Below are 25,415 nucleotides of genomic sequence, written 5' to 3'. Positions count from 1 at the left end.
TTCCAGGAAGACTTTGGTTTGGTAAACAAATGGTCAGTGCCGAGGACAGAATGAACCCAGTCTTGGGGTGGTTGACTGAGGGCAGTGCCTGGGCGCTGTGGCAGGTTCTGGTCACACCGTGTTATATGTTGAAGGGGCATGTGCCCCTGTAGTCCTTGATCTGTTTTCTGCTTCAATTCAAGTCTATAAAGACACATGTGCTTGGTTTTTAATGTGATGACAGAGAAAACAGAACACTGCAGACATCCTACAGAATCTGACAGGAAGAAACATTTCTGATTACCTGGTGAAGACATATGTGCAGATTATCGCCAAAAGGTGATTATTTACTAAACTTGGCCTGTTTTTTTCATTACTGATTAGAAGAATTAAAGTATTGCAAGTAAACTGGAGTGGTAGAGGAAGCATCAAATTTTTGCCGATGGTATCTATTGGATATGCTTCCAAACTAGAAAAGGTAGTAAGAAGTCTCATGAACAACCAGTTATCAGGGTAAAGCTTGAGGCAATCTGCTCTAGAATGAAAATAAATAATTTCTTAACATTTTTGAGTTTTGCCACTTACTTGCTACTTGACCAGGGACAATTATCCTTTGACAATCTCAGTTTGTTTAAATGTGATATTAATGTTGCTCTTATAAGTTTGTTGTGAGGACTTCATGATATACATAAAGTGCCTTGGACACTCTCCCATGAAAGGTCCTCCATGTTAAAAATGTAGTATTATGAGGGCCCTGGGAAGACTCTGTGGCCTGTGTTGGCTATGGAAACATGGAAAAGCCTTGAAGCTTCCAGATATCATAGTTCAATGTCAAGTACTTAGTTGATGCTAGGAATGTTTGTTTGGGTTTTTCTCTTATCAGTGTGGTCAGGTGGGTCTCTGGGTTACGAGTTCCTGGCAACTTTGCATGTTAAGAGTATATTAGAATGATGATGACAATTATTTTCTGAGAAAGAGATATAACTTCTGCACGCCATCCACAATTTGAATTTTAAAAAGTTTGTAGTGCAGTCAAGACTGTCTATAATGTGGTTTTTATTTGGTTTAACCCAAGATGTGATTCTCATATAAATAATAAGGTTTTTAATAAAGGAGAGACATGCTGAGAATGAGCTCGTATCTATTGACATAGCTCTACAATGCCAGCCTGATTATAGGATTATTTTTTGCCCTTTTTGTATCCTCAGCTAGATATTTACTTCTTTAGAATCATTAAGAATTGGATCAATGCTTTCTCTGAATTGATTTTTGGTTTCTTTATCTTTACTTTCTGCAGCTTAAAGAACAAGGTCTGGGTGAATGAGTTTAGGTAAGTGGGTCTCTTTCTGTGCTCTCAGTTTTCCTTGGCAACACTAGCTTAGGAGGATGATTTTGATGCTGGAATGTTGGATGAGAGGAAGTCGTCAGGCTGGAATTGTTTGGCCTCACACACTCTGGTGCCACCTCACTGTTAGAACAGAACTCCCACAGAATGTGAAGCACACAGGGGCATAGGCAGATGTAGTTTGGACTTGCTTTGGAGATTTTTTGCCTGAAACATCTCTGCTTGGTGTCCAGCTACCACTTCAGAGGCTTATAAAATATTTGTAGCACCAATTTTCTTGAGGAGATTCAGAAACTTCATAGGTCCCTAGAGATTTAAAGTAGGTACAGTATTTTGACACAAATGCCTATCCTGGTTACCCTTTCTTCCCAGATTAGAGTCCCAAGAGATCCTTAGAACTCAAGAACAATTTATTAGGCATTTATCATGGAACCAAGATGCTCTTAGAGGAAATAAGGGGCAACAAAACCATCTATTTTCATGAAATTTCAACCAATTTGTCCATGTTTTGAAGGAACAGATGGGGCTTAGAGAGGAAGGATTCTTAAAGCCATTTTTTACATTGCAGAAAATGTGTAGCTAGATCCCACAGGATCCCTTTCACTGATTCCCACTTTTCCTCTTTGCCACAAAGGCTACCACCCCTGGAACTCTGGAAGAAGCATGCACAGGCACTGAAATGGTTCTCATGCTAAGAAAGAGCCAAACTCAGTATAGATTACTCTGGACAGTCCCTCAACACTCACCCAGTTCCCCATCTGCTTGCCTCCAGAAAGTGGGTTCAGGCCTGAATCAGGGTTGGAGGAACCACTGGGAAATGATTGACTATTCTTTGAGTATTCTTTCCTCAATATCTTAGATAGGTGTCTAACTATACAGTCAGGCTGGTCCTTTCTACCCAGCAGGAGCCATGAGGATTAAAATATTTCTAGAATATATTAGACGAGGCCTGCAGGTAACTTCCCTGAGTCAAACTTTAACCCTTCATTAAGTAGGAGATCTCTCATGAGCTGTATTCACTTATGTAGTATCTGCTGTTAAGTGATATTGTATACTATGCTGTCTGGATTTTAATGTCAGGCTGTTCTTTTAGGTATGGTGGATTTTCCCTGGGTGTCAGTAATTCTCAAGTACTTCCTTCAAGTCAAGAAGTTAATGATGCCATCAGGCAAGTGAAGAAACACTTGCAGCTGGCCAAGGTACAGTACCCATCCTGAGACGTCAGAAAATTTGGTTTGGTGCTATTGGGGCATGAGGATAATCAGCAGGTAAATCTGATCACCTAGCAGTGCATTGTTTTGAATACATTTAGATACAAAACCATCACTGGCTTTTAGTGATTTGAACCAGACAAAATAGAACTACTTAGTATTTATTTAAAAACCTGGAAATGTAGATCAAAGCCAAATTCAAAGATTTCAAAGCTCTCAGAACAACTGTTTATAAATTTTAGCCAGTGGTAAACTGAGCTTCAAACATAATCTTTTAAAATAATCATTAGCTAAATAGGAAATGAATCATATTCATTTTTGAAAATGTCAGGCTGGTCTTTAGGACCTGGTAAGCACTCATTCCATTTCTCTGTGTCTCAACTTTCTCAATTTTAAATAACAGTTGAGGGGATCAGGTGACATGGGCTCTAGGATCCTAGATAGTAGTGGTGATAGTCTTAAGAGTCTGTAGCTCTGTTTTAAGAAATAGGTCCATATGTCTGATACATCTGTGTGTAGAATATGTTTGTGGGTCTTGGGATGATCTCAGGAGAACACTGAAGAATCCACATCACCCAGTTATAGCCAGGCTAAGAGTCCTGGGGCTTTGATTCATGGGATTTCACCTTGATTCCTTTAAAACTTGTGTCAACATGGTATCATCAGTGCTGTCCATTTCTGGATACTTGGTTCTCAGGAGCCATTTATTTACTGGTTTCAAACTTAATTTCAGTGGGCAAGGTAGTAGTGGTATTAATTTTCTCAGGTTGCCTGTTGTCCACAGATCCCAGACTTAACTGTTGTCCCTTAACTGTGTGAACAACCCACAACTGAGGCAGGTTTCTGTTGTTTACAGGACAGCTCTGCAGATCGATTTCTCAATAGTTTGGGAAGCTTCATGATAGGACTGGACACTAAAAATAATGTCAAGGTAAACCATTGTCTGTGTTCTCATAGCTTCTTAGTGAAAATAATGTTTTTGCAAAAACACTTTCAACTCATGGTAAAGTTGATAAAAGGGTATCCAGGACAGAAAAAAATTGAGCAGTTAACTTCACTGGTGAGAAAGGCCAGACAGTATAGTGATTAAGAGAATTAGCTTTGCCACCAGACATATCAGGTGAACCATTGTGACCTTGATTAGGTTACTGTACTTATCTAAGCCTCTATTTCCTATTTTCAAAATAGAGACAGTAATTATGGCTACCTCCAAACTCTCATGAGATTAAATGAGTTAAAGATGTAAGTACAACATCCCTTGATGATTCAGAATCACCATAAGTTAGATATAGAAGGCACATCAGAATCACGACAGATTAGATATGGGAGGCACAGATCTCAACATAATAAAGGCCATATATGACATATGACAGACCCACAGCTCACATCAAACTGAATGAGGAAAAACTGAAAGCTCTTTTTTTTTTTTTAAGAGGTTTTTTTGCTATAGGGTGCGTGCACTCGCCAGACAGACAGAGAGAAACAGAAAGGCAGAAATTGAGAAATCACCCCCCATGTGGGGATGGCCACACCGCAATCCCTTCTCCTCCATTCTCCTCTCGGGATCTTGGGCATGCATGTACACACGCCCGGCGTGAGTTTTAAGCCACCGGGTCTGGGACGCGAACCGTGGTCGACTACGTGGGAGTCCAGCGACATAGCTATTACGCTAACTGCTGGTCCCTGAAAGCTCTTCTTTTAAGAACTGGAATATGACAAGAATGCCCACTTTCTCCACTGCTATTCAGCATAGACCTGGACGTCTTAGCCAAAGTGGTTACGTAAGAAGAAGAAATAAAAATAGAACTGCCATATGATTCAGAATTCCACTCCTGGATATCTACCCAAAGGACAGGAGAACACTCAGTCGGAAAAGTGCTTGCACAAATATATTTATTGCAGCATTATTCATGATTGCTAAGACACAGAACCAACCCAAATGTCCACAAATGGATGAATGAATTGAAAAAGTGTGCACATGTACTCCATGGAATACTATTCAGGCATAAAAAACAACAAGGCCCTGGAATATGATACAAAGTCAATGAATATGGAAGATTTTTTTGCTGAGTTAAGCAAGTCAGGCTGTGAAAGAGAGATATTATATATCTCCAGTTAACATATACTCACTATCCACACTCTGTGGTAGAGATTGAAAGACTGGAGGACATAAAAGCATTAAAAATTGTTATGGACACTTGAGAAAAGGTGGAAGGAGAATATGGGAGTGGAAGAGTACAGGAAAAAAAATTTGGGAAAAAAATGGAGAGTAAGATATTTGTGGGACACAGATATGGTTTATTATCTGTCAATGAGGATGTGTATAGTATTCTCAACTGGACTGAGATGTCTATCATGCTGGGTAAAGTTGCTTTACAATCTAAATGATGCATAGTGATTGAATGCATAAATAATAATAATAATAATAATAAATTATTAAACAAAAAGAAAAAGAAATAAAAGCATTCCAATTATAAAGGAGGAATTGCAATTGTCCCTGTTGGCAGATGACATGATCATGAACAGAACAACCTAAGAAATTTCCCAGAAAATTCTTAGAACTGATGAAGGAATTCAGTAAGATTAAAGAATATAAATTCAACATACAAAAATCAGTAATGTTCTTATGCAGCAATAACAAACCAGCTGAGAAAGAAATCAAGAAAGCAATTCCATTTGCTATAGCCACACACACAAAACAAGTATGTATAAATAAATTTAACCAAGGAAGTTAAAGATCTCTACAATAGCAACTATAAAATGCCAATGAAATAAATCAGAGACACAAATAACATGGAAAGATATCCCATGGTCATGGATGGAAGAATGAATATGGATAAAATGTCAACTCATGATTTACAAATTTATAGTAATTGCTATTTAAATATTAGCAACATTCTTCACAGAAATAGAAAAAGCAATTTTAAGATTTGTCTGCAATCACACAATAGTGGTCAGTATATTGTGTATACTGTTATTACTCTGCCACATTCTCTGATTGTAGTGTTTTGTCTTAGTATGTGACTGGAATTTCATTCTGAAGTTTACATACATGTTTTGTATGTGGACACTCACCTCTAGGAGTGGGGTTAGAGGGCCTTACTTGTATCTGGTATGTTTTATTTCAGGTGTGGTTCAATAACAAGGGATGGCATGCCATTAGCTCTTTCCTAAATGTCATCAACAATGCCATTCTCCGGGCCAACTTGCAGAAGGGAGAGAATCCTAGCCATTATGGGATTACTGCTTTCAATCACCCCCTGAATCTCACCAAGCAGCAGCTCTCAGAAGTGGCTCTGTAAGTGTACCTCTATCTGAATGGATAGGATGGGGAGAAAAGAGGAGTGGGTGTTAAGGGGATTATAGAGCAGGGAAAGGAAATATGAAGCTGCTTGTAGGATAACAGCTGCAGAGACAGTTACATTATAGTACATCTGAATTGATTGAGGCTCTGGGCAGAAAGCGTCAGTTTACACATCGGCTGGCAGGGTTTTTTCAACTGCAGAAGAGAAGTGATATAGATATGTAAAAATCATTACATTTAGTGATTTCACATAAATGAAGTAAAAATTGTTAATAACATTCTAAAATAATATATCTCACTATTAACACAAATTATTTAATAAAAAAATCAGTATCATTTGTTTTAAAATCACTTTTAAACATGTTGACATATGCTTTTATTAGCTTGTTTTTAATTTCTAAATTAAGCTGTGAGTGTGTGTGTGTGTGTGTGTGTGTGTGTGTGTGTGTGCATGTGAAGTATAAAGCTAATGTTATCTAATTTAGTATATAGCTTTTGGAATCATGGAGATCTGGGTTTGGCTCTAGTTTCTAAACTTTCTTATTTTTTTTTTGGAGAGGTTTTTGCTATAGGGCGCGTGCGCTCGCCAGACAGACAGAGACATAGAGACAGAAAGCGAGAAATCACCCCCCAGGGGGGATGGTCACACCGCAATCCCTTCTCCTCCATTCTCCTCTCGGGATCTTGGGCACGCACGCACACGCGCCCGGCGTGAGATTTAAGCCACAGGGTCCGAGACGCGAACCGCGGTCGACTACGTGGGAGTCCAGCGACATAGCCATTACGCTAACTGCTGGTTCCCAAGTTTCTAAACTTTCTAAATGTATGGCGTTAAATGAGAAAACACATGTAAATTGCCAAATTCAGCACCCAGCATAGAGTTAATATTCAACATATGTTAGATCTCTTTCCGGTGACAGTTATTGTTTCAGTTTAATAGAATATTAATGTAGGACACTAGGATCATTATACCAACACCCTGTGCAATGGGCTTATGAAACTGTTCCTCTTAGGATGAGTATGTGATGAAATTTTTTATGTGCTAGATTTATATGCTACATGCTGTTGCTTTCAAAGTTATTAATAGCCAGAAAAAAATAATTTATTTGAGTAGCTGCAAATACTAATACTGCTGCTTTTAAGTTAGTTTTCAAGTCACACTAGCTTTTTGTATATAAAAAACGTACAACTTACTGCTCTTACAAGGTCAAGAACAGTGAACCAAAGTGAATACCATTAGGCAGCTCTCAGACTTCTTTCAATAGTTTTATTGTTGCAGTGGACTCTTTTTGACCTCAGCGAAGTCTGTTTTGCATTTGAATTGTCTAGTTTTTTGTTTTGTCTTTCAAACTTGAAAGTGATCATCTTTAACCCTGAGTAAAATGTGTATCTGGTGAACAGATGTTTTTCTGGGCTATGCCTTAGATATTTGTGTATGTGAGTGTGTGTGTGTGTGTGTGTGTGTGTGTGTGTGTGCATGCCTGCGTGCTTGCATGTGTCTGTATGCACCTGTGGCCTAGTTGATTGAGCCCTCAGCTACAGCAAAGACCTCTCATATCCTCACTGCCTTTTTCTTTCCAGAATGACCACATCAGTGGATGTCCTTGTGTCCATCTGTGTCATCTTTGCGATGTCTTTTGTCCCAGCCAGCTTTGTTGTGTTCCTGATACAGGAGCGGGTCAGCAAAGCAAAGCACCTGCAGTTCATCAGTGGAGTGAAGCCTGTCATTTACTGGCTCTCCAATTTTGTGTGGGACATGGTAAGGACACAGTGGTGCTGCTGCTTTATCAGTCTCTATAAGGGCCATGGATTGGCATAGATAAGGATGAAAGAGCCCCTGGCAATCACCAGAAAGTGTTCCAGTTAGTTGAAAGATGAATGAAAAAGGAAAAGGCAGTGGTGGTTGATCGTTTTCATGACATCAAATATGACTTTGAGTATCAGAGCTAAGGTCACACCAGAGGGAACATCCATCCACATTCACTAATATTAATACCACTAACTTCCTAAATGATAAGTTTCCCAAGAAACAAAGAGATGGAAGGAACTTAGTCAAAACTTCAAGTTAATGCCTCTAACTTCTCTGATAGGGTTTAATCTTGAGAGTTGGTATGTTCTCTACCTTAATAGGAAAGTCATCTGTCATTTGAAAAATTTATACATTCTTAATAGCAGCTTATGCATTCATTGAAAATATGCTTTTGTGCAAGTTATAATATACTGCTTTTGTTTGGACCAATATGGAGAACTTCAAAGAATTCTGAAATACAACTTTTTATAATTTCCACTAGTTGTATGCCACACAGAGCAAATAAAATTCTCCTCCCATTGGACAGCTTCTTGATATTTAAAGACAGCTCTCACTTAACCTATGTCTTCCCCAGATAAGATGATGTATGAGAACATACTTTGCAATCTCTAAAGCACTGTACAAATGTGAGCTATGATGGTGGAGATGATGATGATGTTTGTGCTGATTATATCAAGCCTCTTAGACTTGTCATTCTTTTGATCTGTTGCCCATCTATGGCCATATTCCATATTGTTAATGTCCCTTTTGAAAAGCAAAGCCTAGAATTAACCTTGTGTTCATGCTGTGGTCTGAATGGTTATGAGTCTAGAGGGAGTTGACATTTATCCCATATTTCTGTTACCACAGTACAAGGGTACTGCATTTTTGAAGAAGCACTGTCTCATTGGTAACTTGGTTGAAACTTGCATTTCACACACATAACTGTTGAATTGAGTTTCTTTCATTCTGTACTAATGCATTTGATTTTTTTGAACCTAAACTTTATGTTTATCCCCATTAACTTACATTTTGTGTAGTGTCTATTTGTTTTGTTTCTGTTTATCTTTTTTAAAAATAATTATTTACTTTATTTTTTATTTATTCATTCATTTATTTTTTAATTTGACCAGAGAGAGACAGAGGGTGAGGGTGAGAGAGAGAGGAAGTGAGAAAGCAAGCCATCGGATTCAGGACTCGAACCCTGGTCGGCCATGTGGGAGTGTCCAGCGCCTTAACCACCACACCACCTGCTGGTCCCTGTTTCTGTTTATCTTGATTCAGTAATTATTCTATTCAGTAAATACATACTGAATGCTCACTATATGTCTGATGATGCTAGGCATAAGAGATATAGAGATGAAAGATCATGTCCCCAAACTCAAAGACATCACTTACCTTCCTGCTTATTATCTGTCTCTCCCTGCTTTGAAGTCCCTGAAATTTTCTATAAGGGTCTTTAAGTTATTGATGAACATATAAAGTAGCATGGGAGTGAAACAGAGTCCTAGAGTCTAAAGCTACAGTTCTTCTAAGAGATGACAAACTCACTATCACTTTCTTATCTGTATTTTGTTCCTCATACTTTGCCCAGGTATAAATTCTCATCATTGGTCTATGGTCAAGTCTTTATTTCTGTATTTTACAACTTGATACACCATCAGAACAGACTTTAAAATTATTCTGAGTGTGTTGGGGTAAGCAGATGGCATAGCAGTTATGTTGCTGAACTCCCACATGGCTGACTGCGGTTCAAATCCTAGACCTGGTGGCTTGAAACTCATGCCAGGCATATGTGCATAGGTGCCCAAGACCTTAGGAGGATCATGGCAGAGAAGGGATTGCAGTGTGGCCATCCCCCCAGGGGGTAATTTCTCACTTTTCCTCTCACTGTCTCTGTCTCTCTCCAGCAAGCACATGTGCCCTAAGGCAAAAACCTTTACCAAAAAACACACAAAAAATTATTCTTAGTGTGATGAAATAATTCTGACATTCATATTATGAGTACTTAACTAAAAAATAGATTACGTGTGAGATTGAATTCGGGCAGACCATACTTATAACATTAATGATGAAACAGATGCATTCATCTTGGGGAAAAATAATGGAAGCTCGTTTGCTGCCTGTGAAACTAAAATTACTCTAATTAGGAATTCATTGTTAGTAAGTCTACTGAACATGATGACTCCTTGGCTTAGCTGTTGAAGACAGAGAGGGCATGCAGTTTATAAAAGCATCCAAGGGTAAAGTGTATGTCAAAATATATTGTCCTTCATTTTGATTAATAGTTTATGTGGCTTCATTAATTAAAAGTTACTTTCTAATATGCTTAATTTCCCTTTATCACTGATGATGGTGAAGACTTGGGATGTATTATATATTTCACTTAGGGGTGAATTTTATTTCTTTGTTTCACTTTTAGTGCAATTATGTGGTCCCTGCCACGCTGGTCATTATTATCTTCATCTGCTTCCAGCAGAAGTCCTATGTGTCTTCCACCAACCTGCCTGTTCTCGCCCTTCTACTTTTGCTGTATGGGTAAGGCACCTCTGGGTGGGGACATTTCACAGTGGGTAAGGCACGTGGTACTTAGTGCCAGAGGATGGGCAGAGGACTCCCAGTGGACATTTATCTTTGTACCTCTCCAGGTGGTCAATCACACCTCTCATGTATCCAGCCTCCTTCGTGTTCAAGATCCCCAGCACAGCCTATGTAGTACTCACCAGTGTGAACCTATTTATTGGCATCAATGGCAGCGTGGCCACTTTCGTGCTAGAGCTCTTCACCAACAATGTGAGTTCTACAGAGAGAGTACTTGCTGCTGGGATGCACATCTCTGGGAGCCAGAGGACAGTGTTTAATCATGGTCTTAGTCTGCTTGTCTGTGGCAGTGGTGTTGCTGTCTTGTTCTTTTTCAAACTGTTTCTCCCTTAGGTCTACACAATAACTTTCTTTCCTATTATGTCTGGTCAAACTTTCCACTTTCTTCTGACAGGTTCTTTTATACTTCTTTCTGTTTCAGTGTTCCTTTTCCCAGTACACAGTCATCTGCCATCTTTGCTTTCCATTTTAGGTGCCAACAACTCTGGCTGATGCCTTCCAATCCACTACTTATTTTGATGTCTTTATCATTTTCAGGTCTATGCCTCTGACTTTGATCAATCCCTTGAACTCTAGTCTCACATTTTCATTTTCTCCATTTAGACGATTTATAGATATCCCAATTTGGACATGTTCTAATCATCTTTCCCTTCAGAACCTAATATTTCTCTTGCTATCTGTCATTCTTGGCTTTCCACTCAGTTGCCTAACTTTTAGGATCATCCAGGATGCTTTACTGATACTTATTTCCCATATTCAACTGATTGTGTCATTAATTCTTCCCAGTAGAGAACTCTTAAATGAGGTTTCCTTTCTGTTGTCACTTCCTTGTCCATATACCACAGTTTAGCCCACAAGGTCTTTGAAAGGTACATAACCCTTCCTGGCCATTTCTACCACATGCTTTCCCAATTCCCAATAAGCTGTAGCTGAGTTGTCTCTTAAGCCCTCCATACTTCTGCAGACCTGACTTGAAATACCCTTCTTCTGTTGCAGGGTCTGGTAGTTCTGCCCTTACCTTTTTTCTTTATTTTTTTAAGAATTATTTTATTTAATTTTATTCATTGTTGTTGTTATTATTATTATTATTTTTTGAAGTTGACCAGAGGGAGACAGAGAGAGAGAAGGAAAGTAAGAAAGCAGGCTGCCAGGTCTAGGACTTGAACCATGGTCAATCATGTGGGAGTCCAGCTGCCTTAACCACCACACCACCTACTGGCCCTAGTTTGCCTTATCTTTCAAGATTTAGCTCAAATTTAAAGCTTCCTTACCTGCCCATGGGAGGCACTCTCACTTCTTCTCAGACTCCTTAGTTCACGCCTCAGGTATAGCATATATCTAGTTATGTAGTAATTTCCTGTTTGCAGATTTCTTTTCCTAAAGAGTAGAGACTACTTCTTAGTAACTTTGGCTTCTTCCAAGCCCTTGCACAGTGTATGCACCATATAGAACCTATTCAGTGGCTGGATATTTGGCCATTGCTACCTTGTGGGGTCATAGTAAGTTCTGATGTATTCAAGAAGAAATTTTTAAGTTTCAACACAATTCTGAAACTCAAATATTGACCAAGACATGAGCAATTTACTTTTAGGATGCTAAGCAAATATTTTGTTACAGATTTGCTTCTGATGAAATGTAACCAAGTTTCTAAACATTATTCATTTTATTTCTCTGTACTCAGAAAAACACTCCAAATTTTCTAAAAAAATAAAAATTTATTATGTTCTATATCATCAGCTATGCCTGCTACTATTTATTAGCATCTGAATTTGAAGGTCTGGAATTCAGATTATTTTTCTTCATTCTCATGTTTTAGACTTTGATAAATTTTTAGCCTAAACCATGAATGACATCCTGTCTCTCTCTCTCTTATTTTTTTTTTAGAAGTTGAATAACATAAATGATATCCTGAAGTCTGTATTTTTGATCTTCCCACATTTCTGTCTGGGACGAGGGCTCATTGACATGGTGAAAAACCAGGCTATGGCTGATGCCCTGGAAAGGTTTGGTAAGTGAAGGAGTAGCTGGAGGTTGCTTTAAGGGAGATGGCCTTCATATCCTGACCTTTGTCTTAGAAAGAGCCTGGTAACTGGGCATACTGATAGGGCTCATACCAATGCAGCTGGTGTGGCATGGGCCTTGTGACACAACCATTTGTACCTCTGGTAGCACTGACATAAGTAAGACAGCAATTTTGGAGGTGAGAAAAATGGCGGCATTTGATTGGAGCCCAGTGCCTAATGCCACTGGTTGGGTTTGTCAGAGTCACTGGAAAAATCAAACCTAAGCTTTTGGATTAGATACAGGTCAAAGAATGAGATGAAAAGATTCAAACTTCGGTTTTATTAGGCAAGTCATGAGCCTGCATGTGTGGTTATATGTTATCTTTTACACAGTCTATAGAAAGATAATTTACTGCAGTTTTCTACATTTAGAGTAGTAAAAATATTTTTCCTGTGTCCTTATGATTATCATTCATTCACTGGTTAATATAATTAGATGGGCCATGTTATTTAATGGACATAGAAAAGGGACATTTTTTCGACTTGGAGGAACAAAGGAGTTGTGTAAGGAATTTAAAATACATAAAACCAGATGATTTAATTAAATCACTAGGGGCACTTTTTAAAAGTGCTTTGTAATAGTTCTTAGTATAGAGACTTACATTGATCCTAAATATTACTTGGTTTGTTTGCCTTTTTAAAAAGAATATTTGGCATGTGTCATTAAAAAGGAAATACTAGGTATCTTTGATGAAGTTACAAATCTAATGGAAGTTGGCTCTGAAATTCTGATTGATACAGGGTAGTACTATGTTTCCCTAATTCATAGTAGAAAAGTGATCACTCTTGTATTACTTTTTTTATCTTTGTCATGGGCGATAGCCATTGGCATTTCTAGGAAAATAGGTGAATTTAAGCCCCAATCTGAGGAAGGGCCATTGTTCTTTTTTTTTTTTTTTGAGAGGGTTTTTTTGCTATAGGGCGCGTGCGCTCGCCAGACAGACAGAGAGATACAGAGAGACAGAAAGCGAGAAATCACCCCCCAGGGGGCATGGCCACGCTGCAATCCCTTCTCCTCCATTCTCCTCTCGGGATCTTGGGCACGCATGCACACGCGCCCCGCGTGAGTTTAAGCCACCGGGTCCAGGACTTGAACCACTGGGAGTCCAGCGACATAGCCATTACGCTAACTGCTGGTCCCAAGGGCCATTGTTCTTAATGTCTCCATTTTGACTAGCTCTCTGCCTTGTATCTTCCAGGGGAGAATCGCTTTGTGTCACCACTCTCTTGGGACTTGGTGGGACGAAACCTCTTCGCTATGGCAGTGGAAGGGGTAGTGTTCTTTCTTATTACTGTTCTGATACAGTACAGATTCTTCATCAGGCCCAGGTGAGTTTTTTGTCAGAACTCATGGAGCACTTGATTGAGGGTCATAGTGGATGAGCATAGGAAAATACTTGTCAATGTTGGTTGCGTTCAGTTGAAATCAAAATAGATAATCAAACTGATTTTTGTGATACGGGCATCCCTCAACCCCAAGCCCTGCTTGTCCTGCAAATTGTGGCAAGTTGGATTTATAAAAATTACCTTAGAGATTAGATCTTTGTCTTGAAAAATTGTTCAAAAGGTTCATTTTTGTTAATGTTTTTTTTTCTAAGACCGGTAAATGCAAAGCTTACTCCTTTGAATGATGAGGATGAAGATGTAAGGCGGGAAAGACAGCGAATTCTTGATGGTGGAGGACAGAATGACATCTTGGAAATCAAGGAGTTGACTAAGGTGAGACAGTGAATACAAATTATAATAGTAGATCCTCAATTTTTTTTCAGCTTTATATGGAGAAAACTAGGATTTTGCTGAGTAAAAAGCTTTTCTTTTCCCAAATGTGCATCTATGCCAAATTTCTGTCAATTTAATTTTATTTAAAATATGTCATGGGACATTTCTTAAAGAATCCTACAGAGAATACTTTCTTAATGTGAATTCTTTTTCTTCAATATGTTTTTTTGTGCACTCACATTTATGTGCTACTTTATTAAAACATACTAATATGGTTTATCTAGTCAAAGTTGAGGTAGGAAGAATAGTCAGTTCTGACTTTCTTAGACCAGAAAGCTGATATTTCTCTATTACTCAGAAGAGTCTGTTTCAACTCACAGATTTTTAATTTTCATAATATGTAAATCATATGCAATATTTTGTTTATAAATTTTATCTTATGGAATTTCATTTTAGAAACATCTGCAATATCTTTGTATGTTGAATAAATGAAAAATTATGTAAATATTAATGGCCAATAGTTTTTACTAAAAAACTCAGAATAAAAAGTAAAAAAGAAATTCACTTTTATTCTGTGCTTCAGAGTCCGTCAGAAACTGGTTGCCACAGAGACAGACCAAGGCTCTTAGCACATCAAATATGTGACCTAGTCATATTGATGAGTCTTATTTCATGGTATATTTGGGTTAAAATCTCCCCTTCATGTTCCTCAGGAAAGCTGTTAGTCACTGAGGCTCATAAATTTTTGCATTTTGTTTGTTCAGATATATAGAAGGAAGAGGAAGCCTGCTGTTGACAGGATTTGTGTTGGCATTCCTCCTGGTGAGGTAAAAATACATTGTGTTTATCTCTATTAATTCAGACCGTCTACCCAATCAAACAACAATGTCTGTAAGGGGTGAGAGTGGCTTTGCCTATCTAGAGCAATCAATCGTGGAGAGGATGGGGACCTCGTATGTCAAAAGAGAATGATTTTGGATAATCTCAGGCAGTTTAAGAATAGCATGCACATCCTGAACCTGCTTTTGTGATCTATTTGAGATGATAATGAAATTCAAATAGATGTAAAGAAATAGATTTCTGTCTTTCTCATTTCTGTTAGTGTTCTTTTATGCCCATTAGCCAGATTGAGTGATATAATTTGACTACTTGACTTTCATTACTGTGTTTCACACATTTTCATCTCAAGCACACCATACAAATAATATTTACAAATATACCCACACTTAAAATGGTTCCATTCTAAAATATATATTTAAGTATCTATGTGCCATCTTAAAATACAAGAAAATATTTGATTCTTCCTTGATATCTAAGAAGATGTTTTAAGATCACGTTATATAAAAACATATATATAAGTTGAGGTGGCTGTTTTATGGGGTCATTCACATTTGTATTTTAGTAGTTTGCTTATACAACTTACCCAATCTTATTCTTTCAGTGCTTTGGACTTCTGGGAGTTAATGGTGCTGGAAAATCATCAACTTTTAAGATGTTAACTGGAGATACCACTGTTACCAGAGGAGATGCTTTCCTTAATAAAAATAGGTAAGAAAAGAAGTGGCCTATATTTTGCATAAACACTTTTATTTTAGTTTGTTTAAAGAAATACATTGCTATTTTTACAGCAATAGTATTATTTGGAGTTCATTAAAATGTTGAAATATAGTAAATGTATAAAGACAAGTATAAAATCTTAATTTTACTACCTAGAGATAACCACTATTAAGAGTTTTTCTTTTTTTTTTTGGAGAGGTTTTTGCTATAGAGCACGTGCCCTTTCCAGAAAGCAGAGAGAGACAGAGACAGAAAGCGAGAAATCATCCCCCCAGGGAGGATGGCTACGCCGCATTCCCTTCTCCTCCATTCTCCTCTCTGGATCCTAGGCACGCACGCACATGCACCCAGCGTGAGTTTAAGCCAGTGGGTCCGGGACTACATGGGAGAGGGCATGTGTACTTGTCAGGGAGCAAAAGAGATAGAGAAAGAGAGAGAGAGAGATTGAGAGAGGGGGGGGGAAGTAAATGAGAAAACATGTGGCATGGTCATGCCTCAATCCCATCTCCATTTCTCTCTCTTTTTGAGATTTTGGGTGTGTATACACATGTGCATGTGATGCTTCTCAACTGCTGGGTCAAGGACTCAAACCACATGATGTGTCATATAGAATCCAACCACCTGATAGCCAGGCCACAAGATAGCCCATTATTTACTTTTTTGTGTGTGTTATTCTGTTCTCTCAATAGCTTTACTCTGGTGTAACTTAGATACCATTTAAATTACTTGTTTGCATACAATTCAGTGATTTTTATTAACTTCACAGACTTGTGCAATCGTCACAATTTAGTTTTAAAACTTATGATCGGGCACCAGCAGATGATGTAATGATCACTTCGCTGGACTGTGTTATGGCCATCCCTCCGGGGGGGGGGGTGATTTCTCACTTTCTGTCTCTTTCTTTTTCACTCTAAACATGGGGGCCTTCTCTGGGCTTTTTACACGGAGAGATGGCACAATGCTGTAGCATGCAAATTTTCTGACCATGACACATGTAGGAGATGTATTTATATCTCAACCTATTAAACACACACAGAAACACAAATAGTCATGTATAACTTAATGAAAAATACCATGAAGCAATACCTACTGTTACTATTTACAGTGAACTCTGATATTTCTTACTCTATACCATGTCATTAAAAAAGTACTGGTCATGAGCTTCTAAATTTATTTCACAACCCGTCAATGGGTGATGACTTATAATTTAAAAACACTGGACAGGGACTAGCCAATAAAATTGAAAAGAGCAAGGAACTTAATATACTTCTCAATCTCTTCTCCTGTCTCTTATAGTCTTGTCTTTTAAAAAGAATTATTATATTAACTTTATTTATCCATTTTCCAGTTTGACCAGAGAAAGAGAGAGAGAGAGAGAAAGTGAGAAAGAGAAAAGAGAGAAAGCAAGCTGTCAGGTCTGGGACTTGAACCATGGTCAACCATGTGGCAGTCCTGGAAAAGGCCCACTCCATGAGCACTAGTTATATAAATAGAAAGAAGTATATATTGCTGAAAGGCCAAGTTCAAAGGCCAGGTTCATGGCTGTCTAGAGGTGGCTGAAGTACAGTCCCCTCAGACTGGGACGTGGACACTGAACTTTCACATCAGGGACTCTTAATCTGATTGACTTCTTAAAACCTACAACCCACCTCCACCAATAGGTCAACTTTTTTCTTTAATTTTCTATCACTAGATTCTCCAAGGGTCTGTGATCAGAAAAACCATTAAGTTCTAAGAGAGTGCCCGTAGGACCAAAAAATCTGGAACATGCATACTATGGTTGAGTCAGTCTATGGGCCTTCTATAGGATTCTTAAGCCTTCTCTCAGTCCAAATGACCATGAAGGAGATGGAAGTAAAAAGGTACTGGTTATCTGTGCTGGGATGGAGACTTCATATTAAAGCTTCAGGATAGTGTGACTGAGACTCTTATTAAAGATTGTGCTGCAATTGGCACAGACTCAGGAATTTTGAAATGGGATAGCCTTCAGATTGGGAGAACCAGGTGCAAAGACTGGACAGGGTAAGGCAGGAACCCTGACTGTCAGGAAGAGCTGGTATCCTGGGGACAGATAGGCTGTTCCTGCAAGCAACAGCAGCTATGTTAGTATATTCATTATGCACAAACATACTTTATAGGAACATTAGGCCAGATTGTCTGATCAGCGTATCAAAATGCTTAAAACCTGACTAGTTTTGTGTTCCTTTGCAGCATCTTATCAAACATCCATGAAGTACATCAGAACATGGGCTACTGCCCTCAGTTTGATGCCATCACAGAGCTGCTGACTGGGAGAGAGCATGTGGAATTCTTTGCCCTCCTGAGAGGTGTTCCAGAAAAAGAAGTTGGCAAGGTACTATGGGCACCAGAAAGCCAGCCTGCCTCCTTTGGCATCCTGACAATACACTGTACAGCTTTTTTACACATGACTTCAACTTCAGGCTGTTTTTCTTCATGAATGCTACAGTGGGAAATGCTGGCTCTCTGCCCTACTATCTGGTGGGAAGCCATAGTGATGGTGGGGGGGGGGGCAGCGTGGGCATGCATATCCTAGAGTGCAGAGAGGGAGGCTGCTCTCATCACACGGGTTCCTTCTTCCTACTTTTGGCCCAGCGTTTACCAGGTCATGATTATAAAAACTAGTCCTACTCGGTGAACGAACTTCCAGATATAGGTATAAAGAAGTATAATACAATTACCAAGCCAGATGAAAGTCAAGGCTTTTCTCACTCTAGGTTGGTGAGTGGGCAATTCGGAAACTGGGCCTCGTGAAGTATGGAGAAAAATATGCCGGTAACTACAGTGGAGGCAACAAGCGCAAGCTCTCAACAGCCATGGCTTTGATTGGCGGGCCTCCTGTGGTGTTTCTGGTGAGTGTGACCATGGATGGAAAATCTTGTTCTGGCTTGAATGGAAAACATTACTTTTTGAAAGTCCTGTATGTCCATGGCTGTTGTATAAGTGGTTCAGGCAAGTCCCCCACCGAGAAGAGCAGAGCAGATTCCAGAAAGCAGAAGGGAGCTTCTCCCTCATCATACTCTGGAGTGGCTCTGTCAGGCCCTCAGGAGCTCCCAAATAAAGATGCTCTCGGCACCTTGTATCTCTGGCTTGCAGAATCCCAAAAAGTATAATTAAAGTTGGATGTGTGACTTGATCTTTGTCTGGAACAGTCTTTCTAACCATATATATGTTCATCCCCTGAAGATAGAGAATGTAGGCACATTTTCAAGATTCCAGGTAGTGACTAGATCATATTACTAGTTCCTTATACACAGATAAATGAAAAACAGATTACATTGGGCAGTGGCCCTTGATCTTTTCTCTTGGGCAGAGGAGAAAAGCAGTGAAGTTATTACAGAAAGATGCCTTGTGCTGAGGCTTTAATGTAATCCAGATCATATGGATGTGAAATTTGTTTCTCTAAGACAGCAAGTGCAATAGGCTAGCAAGTACAATATAGCAGGACAAGCTGAGTGAACTAGAATAAAAAAAGAAAGGAATTTTACCCTGACTTCAATAGACATTGCAGACAGAAAGCATTTTTAGTATATATTTATTAGTCATGGGAAGATGATTGAAACTAAATGGCTTTTTTCCTTCCATGTTTATTTGAAGAAATTTGTTTTAATTTTATTAAAAAAAAACGGAATATTTTGAGTTTCCTGTGTCAATGAGACATTTATAAAAGTGACTTTGTTGCAAACAAGTGTGAAACTTACTGTAGTTCTTTAGTCCATCAAGAAGTAACTAGAATGGTGAGTTAAAACGTAGGTTACTTTAAAGATGCTTATGCATTAAAAAAAATCCACTTTTGATAGTTTCTTTAAGAAAATGATGAGTCTTAATTTTATTCTACTTACAGGATGAACCAACCACAGGCATGGATCCCAAAGCCCGGCGATTCTTGTGGAATTGTGCCCTAAGTATCATCAAGGAGGGGAGATCAGTGGTGCTTACATCCCATAGGTCTGTAGGGGCTTGCCTTCTACACTATGATTTTTAAATCATCCAAGTAGTATATGTGATTATTTTGTAAAAATTAGAAAATACTGAAACAATTATCACTTGAAATTGTACCGCTTGGAGATGACCATTATTATCACTGGGTTATATATATTTGCAGTTTTCCTATACAAATGTATACAAGTATGTATGAACTTTTACAAACAAAAATGGAAGCATCATATATATATTTGCTCTTTTTCCCTTTATGATATATTGTAAACATGACTACAAATCAGTAAATAAATGTGTCATCATTTCTTATAGCTGGATAGTATCCCATTAGGAACATCCTAATTTATTTAACATTGGATTAACATTGGACTTTGTAGATTTGGATTGTTTATACTTGTTCACAATCTGAACAGCATTGCAGTGAACAGTATCATCCCTATATCTTCATATATTTGTAACAGGATGTGATTATGCCCTGGGAATCTCTTTATTTGAAAGGCCAGCTGTCATGGTGATGTTCTGATGTTATGGGAGCATCTTATAAAACTAAAACCTCATTCTGTTTTCCCACAGTATGGAAGAATGTGAAGCTCTTTGCACTAGGATGGCAATTATGGTCAATGGGAGGTTCAGGTGTCTTGGCAGTGTCCAACATCTGAAAAATAGGTAACATAGTTAACTTCTTTGGGATAGCATCTAGTGAAAATGCCTAATATTTATCTTTTTGTGAATATAAATAGTAGCCCTAATATAAAGGGAAATAAAATTGAGCAAAACAGTGTAGTGGAAAGAATGAGAGTATTGAAGTCAGAGCTGCATTCAAATTCTTTTACCTTACTGTTTAATGGCTGTGTGACTCTTGAGCAAGTTATTTAACCTCTTTAAGAGTCAGTTTTCTAGGAATATCTACCTTTGGGTGGCATGGGAATTAAGGTGCTGAACACTCCCACATGGCCAACCAAGGTTTGAGTCCCAGACCTACTGACTTGCTTTCTTACTTTTTCTCTCTTTCTCTGTGTCTCTTTCTGGTCAAATTAAATGAATGAATAAGTAAACATAAATAATTCTTTAAAAAAAAAAAAAAGGCCCAAGCTTTGGAGTCAACACAAATAGGTCTGCCTTTTAGGCCTAACTTTTAGGAGCATTGTATCATGGGCAAGTGACCAACACCCTTGGTCTTCAGTTTTTCTGTTATCTATTAGACTTCATGGGTTCAGATGAAACCATGTATTTAAGGCACTTGGTGTGGAAACTTCCATAAATGTATTCAGTAAATACTAACTAGTTCTTTCTCACAGAAACTTATTTCTGGGTCTGTCTGGGACCTTCATTTTTCATGTCACAAGTTAGGTTCTCAGGGTTAAATATTCTTTTGGGTAGTTTGCTGAGACGTCTCCACTTGGTATTGTTTCCTACTTTTAGGTTCGGAGATGGTTATACAATAGTTGTACGGATAGCAGGGTCCAACCCTGACCTGAAGCCTGTCCAGGAGTTCTTTGAACGCGCCTTTCCAGGAAGCGTCCTGAAAGAGAAACACCGGAACATGCTACAATACCAGCTTCCATCTTCATTATCTTCTTTGGCCAGGATATTCAGCATCCTCTCTCAGAGCAAAAAGCAGCTCCACATAGAGGACTACTCTGTTTCTCAGACAACACTTGACCAAGTAAGCTTTAAGTCAAAAGTAGATGCAGGGTGAGGATTCTTGTCCACTCACTTTCACCTGAGCCTGAGCCGTTTAGATTATCTGTGCTTGAATTTCTGATTTATTGTTACCAGTAATAATTTTTACTAAACCTCTCTGAACCTGAAAAGGGAGAGGATGCTATATATTTTTTCAGGTTATTATGAGAACTTATTTTAATAATAATCATGATAATTACAATCTACTGAGTCCCTGTCATGGTTCAGGCATTTTGCAAGGTGCCTTATCCATTTTAATTTGATAACAAAAAGTAACAAATAGATCCTGATGCTTAGTAAGTATTCAGTAAATATTTTTCTCCCTCTTCACTTTAATCAAGACTATATGTGCCCAAGTAAATAGATGACTGAGTGATTGGTTATGTGAGGGGCAATATAGAAAGTCAATTTAAAAATAATTATTCCTCACTCATACAGTTTTCTAATTAATGTTTATACAATTCTCTCTTTTTTCTATCTGACCTAGTTTCAACATGGGGAAAGATGTAACTGGTAAAAACAGAAAGTTGAGAGGTATTTATAAAGGTCCATCTTTTTCTTCAACAGGTATTTGTGAACTTTGCCAAGGACCAAAGTGATGATGACCACTTAAAGGACCTGTCATTACACAAAAACCAGACAGTAGTAGATGTTGCAGTTCTCACATCTTTTCTACAGGATGAGAAAGTGAAAGAAAGTTATGTATGAAGAATCCTGTGCATACAGGTGGCTGAAAGTAAGGAGGAACTAGACCTTCTTTTGCATCATGATAAGTGTTCCAGAGGAAAGAGCCAGAAGTTTTTGTGAGAAGAAGTAAACTGGATACTGTACTGATACTCTTCAATGCAATGCAATTCAATGCAATGAAAACAAAATTCCATTACAGGGGCAGTGCCTTTGTAGCCTATGTCTTTTATGGCTCTCAAGTGAAAGACTTGAATTTAGTTTATTAACTATACCTATGTGAAACTGTACTATGAAACCCAGTGGACATATGGGTTTGAAATCATACTTTTTTTGTTCCTGTGTATTCTTATCGGGGTTGCAACGATAGTTCACCAAGTAATCATGGCCAGTGATATAAAAATCAAAGGGCAAGCACATCCTCACTCATTAAGCCATGCCATGTCAGGAGAATGGTTTCCCGGTGACGCATCCATTGCTGGCAGTGAGTGTGCCAGAATTACCAGTGCCAAGTTGCTCAGAAGTCTGAAGCACCATGGTGTGTCATGTATACTTTTGTAAAAGCTGCTCTACTCAGTGTCTATCGACGTCATTAAACATCAGGTGACAAAATGGTGCCATTGTGTAGCTAAAATGCTTTGATTCTCTTTGATGAGCTGTTCCGATGGCAGATATCCTCTAGATACAGGAAACTTGATTCCATTGTTACATTGTCCTGTGCTTAGAGTTATGAGTCTCAGACATCTTTCTGGGTCTCTTTCCATATAGATCCTGATAAGAAATATCAGCAGCCAGACTGATGGAGCTATAAGCTGCTGAGCCCTGGGCATGGATTACAGAGATGGGATATTTAAACCTAGGGAGGTTTTTCCCATTTGTCCTGACTGTTTACTAACACGGTACACTGCATCTCAGCATCTTTGTTATTTGACACGCGTGTAGTATTATTTCTGACTTTTTGAATTAATGTATAAAAATTAAAAGATAGAGTTGTATTTTGACAAAAGTATTTGTACTTGTAATGTTATTTGGAATTTTAAGTTCTGTGACTTCTACAAACCTAGAACGGCCTCTTTTTAGAACCCTGTGGCACAGAGGAGTGTGGCCACATTGCCTCACTAGCTTTATTTTCTTATGTACTTCTGCAGATTGATCACCTAACTAGTGCCTAGCGACTAGAAGACAATGTGGTGGTCAAGAGCATATGAATTTTTTAAATATTATTTAATGCTCTTAATCTCAATTCATCAACCTAGTATTTTTTGAGTGTATGCTATAGCTGAATGAGTATGCATGTATGGATAGGGGTGGAGATTAAGTCTCGGCAGATTTCCTGTGCCATATTCTTCAGCTAACTGGTTTACAAATAAATTCAAGTTGTTTTGCTGTGGTTATGGGAGTCCACTGAAAGTATATTGGGCAGCATTTTTCCCCCCTTTCTTTTTAAATAGTAACATTGCAAAAGCCAAGAAAGTATGTATAAAGGTCACAAAACTAAACAATGAATTCTTTCACAAAGAAATAGCTATCTTGGAAACTTTGTTGAATAGTATACCACATGCTTATGAGATTTGGTATCTTCAAATCACTGGTTTTGCAGATGTTAGATACTCCATTAAATGTGACAGCAGTCACCAATCAACCATGAAAAAAATAAAAACACCAAATGCTCCCATGGTGGGATATTTTCAGACTCCTTTAAATCAGTCTTTCTTTTTTTTTATCAGTAAACAATTCATAAACATTAATGCTTACTACTTTTTTAGTCAGTTAACATTAATGCTTAATGTCATCTGTCTTGAGACAAAACAAAAATATGAGAGAACTACTATTTGGCAAATTGCAAGTGATCATTCAGTATCATTACTAATTTCAACTTTTTCTAGAAGTGACATATCAACTTCAAAGATATAAGATTATAGATTTATTTCAAATTAACCTTCTATATTTTTTAATTTATAGAATTTGTTACATAACTTACTGCTTGAAAAGAAAAACTGTTTTAGAAATCAGTATAAATATTATTTTTAAAAATAAGTAATGAAGGCACATTTCTAGTAACTATTGGCATAACATTGTATAACACTTTATGTTTTCTTCAGAGATATTAAATGAGACACTATTTTATGAATTTTATATTTTTCAAAATCAAATTTTTGTTGGTTTTCCTGTTTCACTATAATCATGTTCCAGTTTCTCATTACATTAAGTCCATGAGCATCTCCTTTCTTCAATTACTCTGTGACTTCAAAACCACATTTAAAAAAAAGAAAAGGCACTGTGAATATTTTGGAAAAAATACAACATTTTAATATAGATTTAAAGTGATCTCTTCTGAAGCTAGAAATATCTAGTTATAGACATACTTTGTTAAAGTTGAGTCATTACCTTTTAGACTATTCAAATAGTAATCTTTTAAATTTTCCTGTGTAAAACTAATTGTGGTAGAATTTTTTTTTACCATCTCTATGTTCAATCTAATAAAAATTTTAGATAGTCACTGTGGATATGTACTTATGGAAATTTCAGAAATTCTCAAAAGAACTGTTCAAAGATTTCTGCTTTTGCATCTTTTGGGCACTTTGGGAATCTTACTAACAACTGTGAATTTGAAAAATACAAAAGAAAGTAACAAGCCCTCTCTATATAAATGCCCAGCATAATTCATTGTTAAAAAACAAAACAAAAAACAACCAAACCTCAAACTACTGTACTTCAGTATCTGTACTGAAAACATATGTGTTGTGACTATTAAATGTTGCACATCATTCATTCACTGTATATTAATCATTGACTAAAGGGATTTGTACATGTTTTCTTCTTGTGGTTGTATATATCAGGTAAAAAATTTTCCAAAGAGCCATGTGTCATGTAATACTGAACCACTTTGATACTGAGATATTAATTTGTACTCTTGTTACTATTTACTAGTAATGTAATACTATAGTAATATTATTCTAATTCTTTTCAAAATTGTTGCATCTCTTTTTTTATAGAATGTTTATATTCCATAAGGATTAGTTATGTTGTTGTCCCTTCTTACAGCCTATGATGAAGCCCCTTTTTGTGCTTTCCTCTTTATCTTTGGCCCTTCTTTATCATTGGCCCTTCATTCCAAGCACTTTATGCTATCTGTAATGGGATCTATTTTTGCACTGGAATACCTGAGAATTGCAAAACCAGACAGAGGTTTCACAATACATTTCTAAGTTAAATCATTTTCATTAAAAGGAAAAAAAGAAAAAAATATGTATTGTCAATAACTTTATAAGAAGTATTAAAAAGGCATATTTCTATGTTGTAATGAGTCACAAAATAAAGCTGTGACAGTTCTTTCGGTCTATACAAATTTACTTTCGTGCATTCACAGCACCACCTACTGTTAAAGTGTTATACAGCCATTATCAAAGAAATGTCTCTTGAAGAGAGGATACTATTTGAATCAAATGTTTAGAGGTTCAAATGTCCTTAATGTCCTTTTAATCATAAAAGAATGGAGGGACTACTTGAAAACAAAGGAAAG

At 37.6% G+C, this 25,415-nt stretch overlaps 1 protein-coding gene across 4 annotated transcripts in view; it reads left to right on the top strand.

Annotated features, from left to right (window-relative positions):
* The window catches only part of ABCA1 (ATP binding cassette subfamily A member 1), a 151,718-nt gene extending 126,493 nt beyond the window's left edge, over positions 1 to 25,225 (top strand). For 2 of the 4 annotated variants that reach the window (XM_027772665.1, XM_027772663.1), the window contains 18 exons: positions 1,277 to 1,309; positions 2,418 to 2,523; positions 3,392 to 3,466; positions 5,664 to 5,833; positions 7,421 to 7,598; positions 10,051 to 10,166; positions 10,277 to 10,421; positions 12,114 to 12,237; positions 13,492 to 13,621; positions 13,891 to 14,011; positions 14,776 to 14,838; positions 15,453 to 15,559; positions 17,780 to 17,921; positions 18,304 to 18,438; positions 19,431 to 19,534; positions 20,099 to 20,191; positions 20,948 to 21,191; positions 21,776 to 25,225. In XM_027772665.1, the coding sequence (XP_027628466.1) occupies positions 1,277 to 1,309; positions 2,418 to 2,523; positions 3,392 to 3,466; positions 5,664 to 5,833; positions 7,421 to 7,598; positions 10,051 to 10,166; positions 10,277 to 10,421; positions 12,114 to 12,237; positions 13,492 to 13,621; positions 13,891 to 14,011; positions 14,776 to 14,838; positions 15,453 to 15,559; positions 17,780 to 17,921; positions 18,304 to 18,438; positions 19,431 to 19,534; positions 20,099 to 20,191; positions 20,948 to 21,191; positions 21,776 to 21,916 (2,227 nt within the window). In that variant the 3' untranslated portion in view covers positions 21,917 to 25,225. The remainder of the gene's footprint in view (positions 1 to 1,276; positions 1,310 to 2,417; positions 2,524 to 3,391; positions 3,467 to 5,663; positions 5,834 to 7,420; positions 7,599 to 10,050; positions 10,167 to 10,276; positions 10,422 to 12,113; positions 12,238 to 13,491; positions 13,622 to 13,890; positions 14,012 to 14,775; positions 14,839 to 15,452; positions 15,560 to 17,779; positions 17,922 to 18,303; positions 18,439 to 19,430; positions 19,535 to 20,098; positions 20,192 to 20,947; positions 21,192 to 21,775) is intronic. The other 2 variants (XM_027772664.1, XM_006150595.3) reach the window with 1 other exon arrangement.
* Positions 25,226 to 25,415: the final 190 nt, after the last annotated feature.

The sequence above is a fragment of the Tupaia chinensis genome, unplaced genomic scaffold (genome assembly GCF_000334495.1).
Source record: "Tupaia chinensis unplaced genomic scaffold, TupChi_1.0 Scaffold000291_1, whole genome shotgun sequence".
Taxonomy (NCBI): Eukaryota; Metazoa; Chordata; class Mammalia; order Scandentia; family Tupaiidae; genus Tupaia; species Tupaia belangeri.
This window is presented reverse-complemented; position numbering and strand designations above follow the sequence as displayed.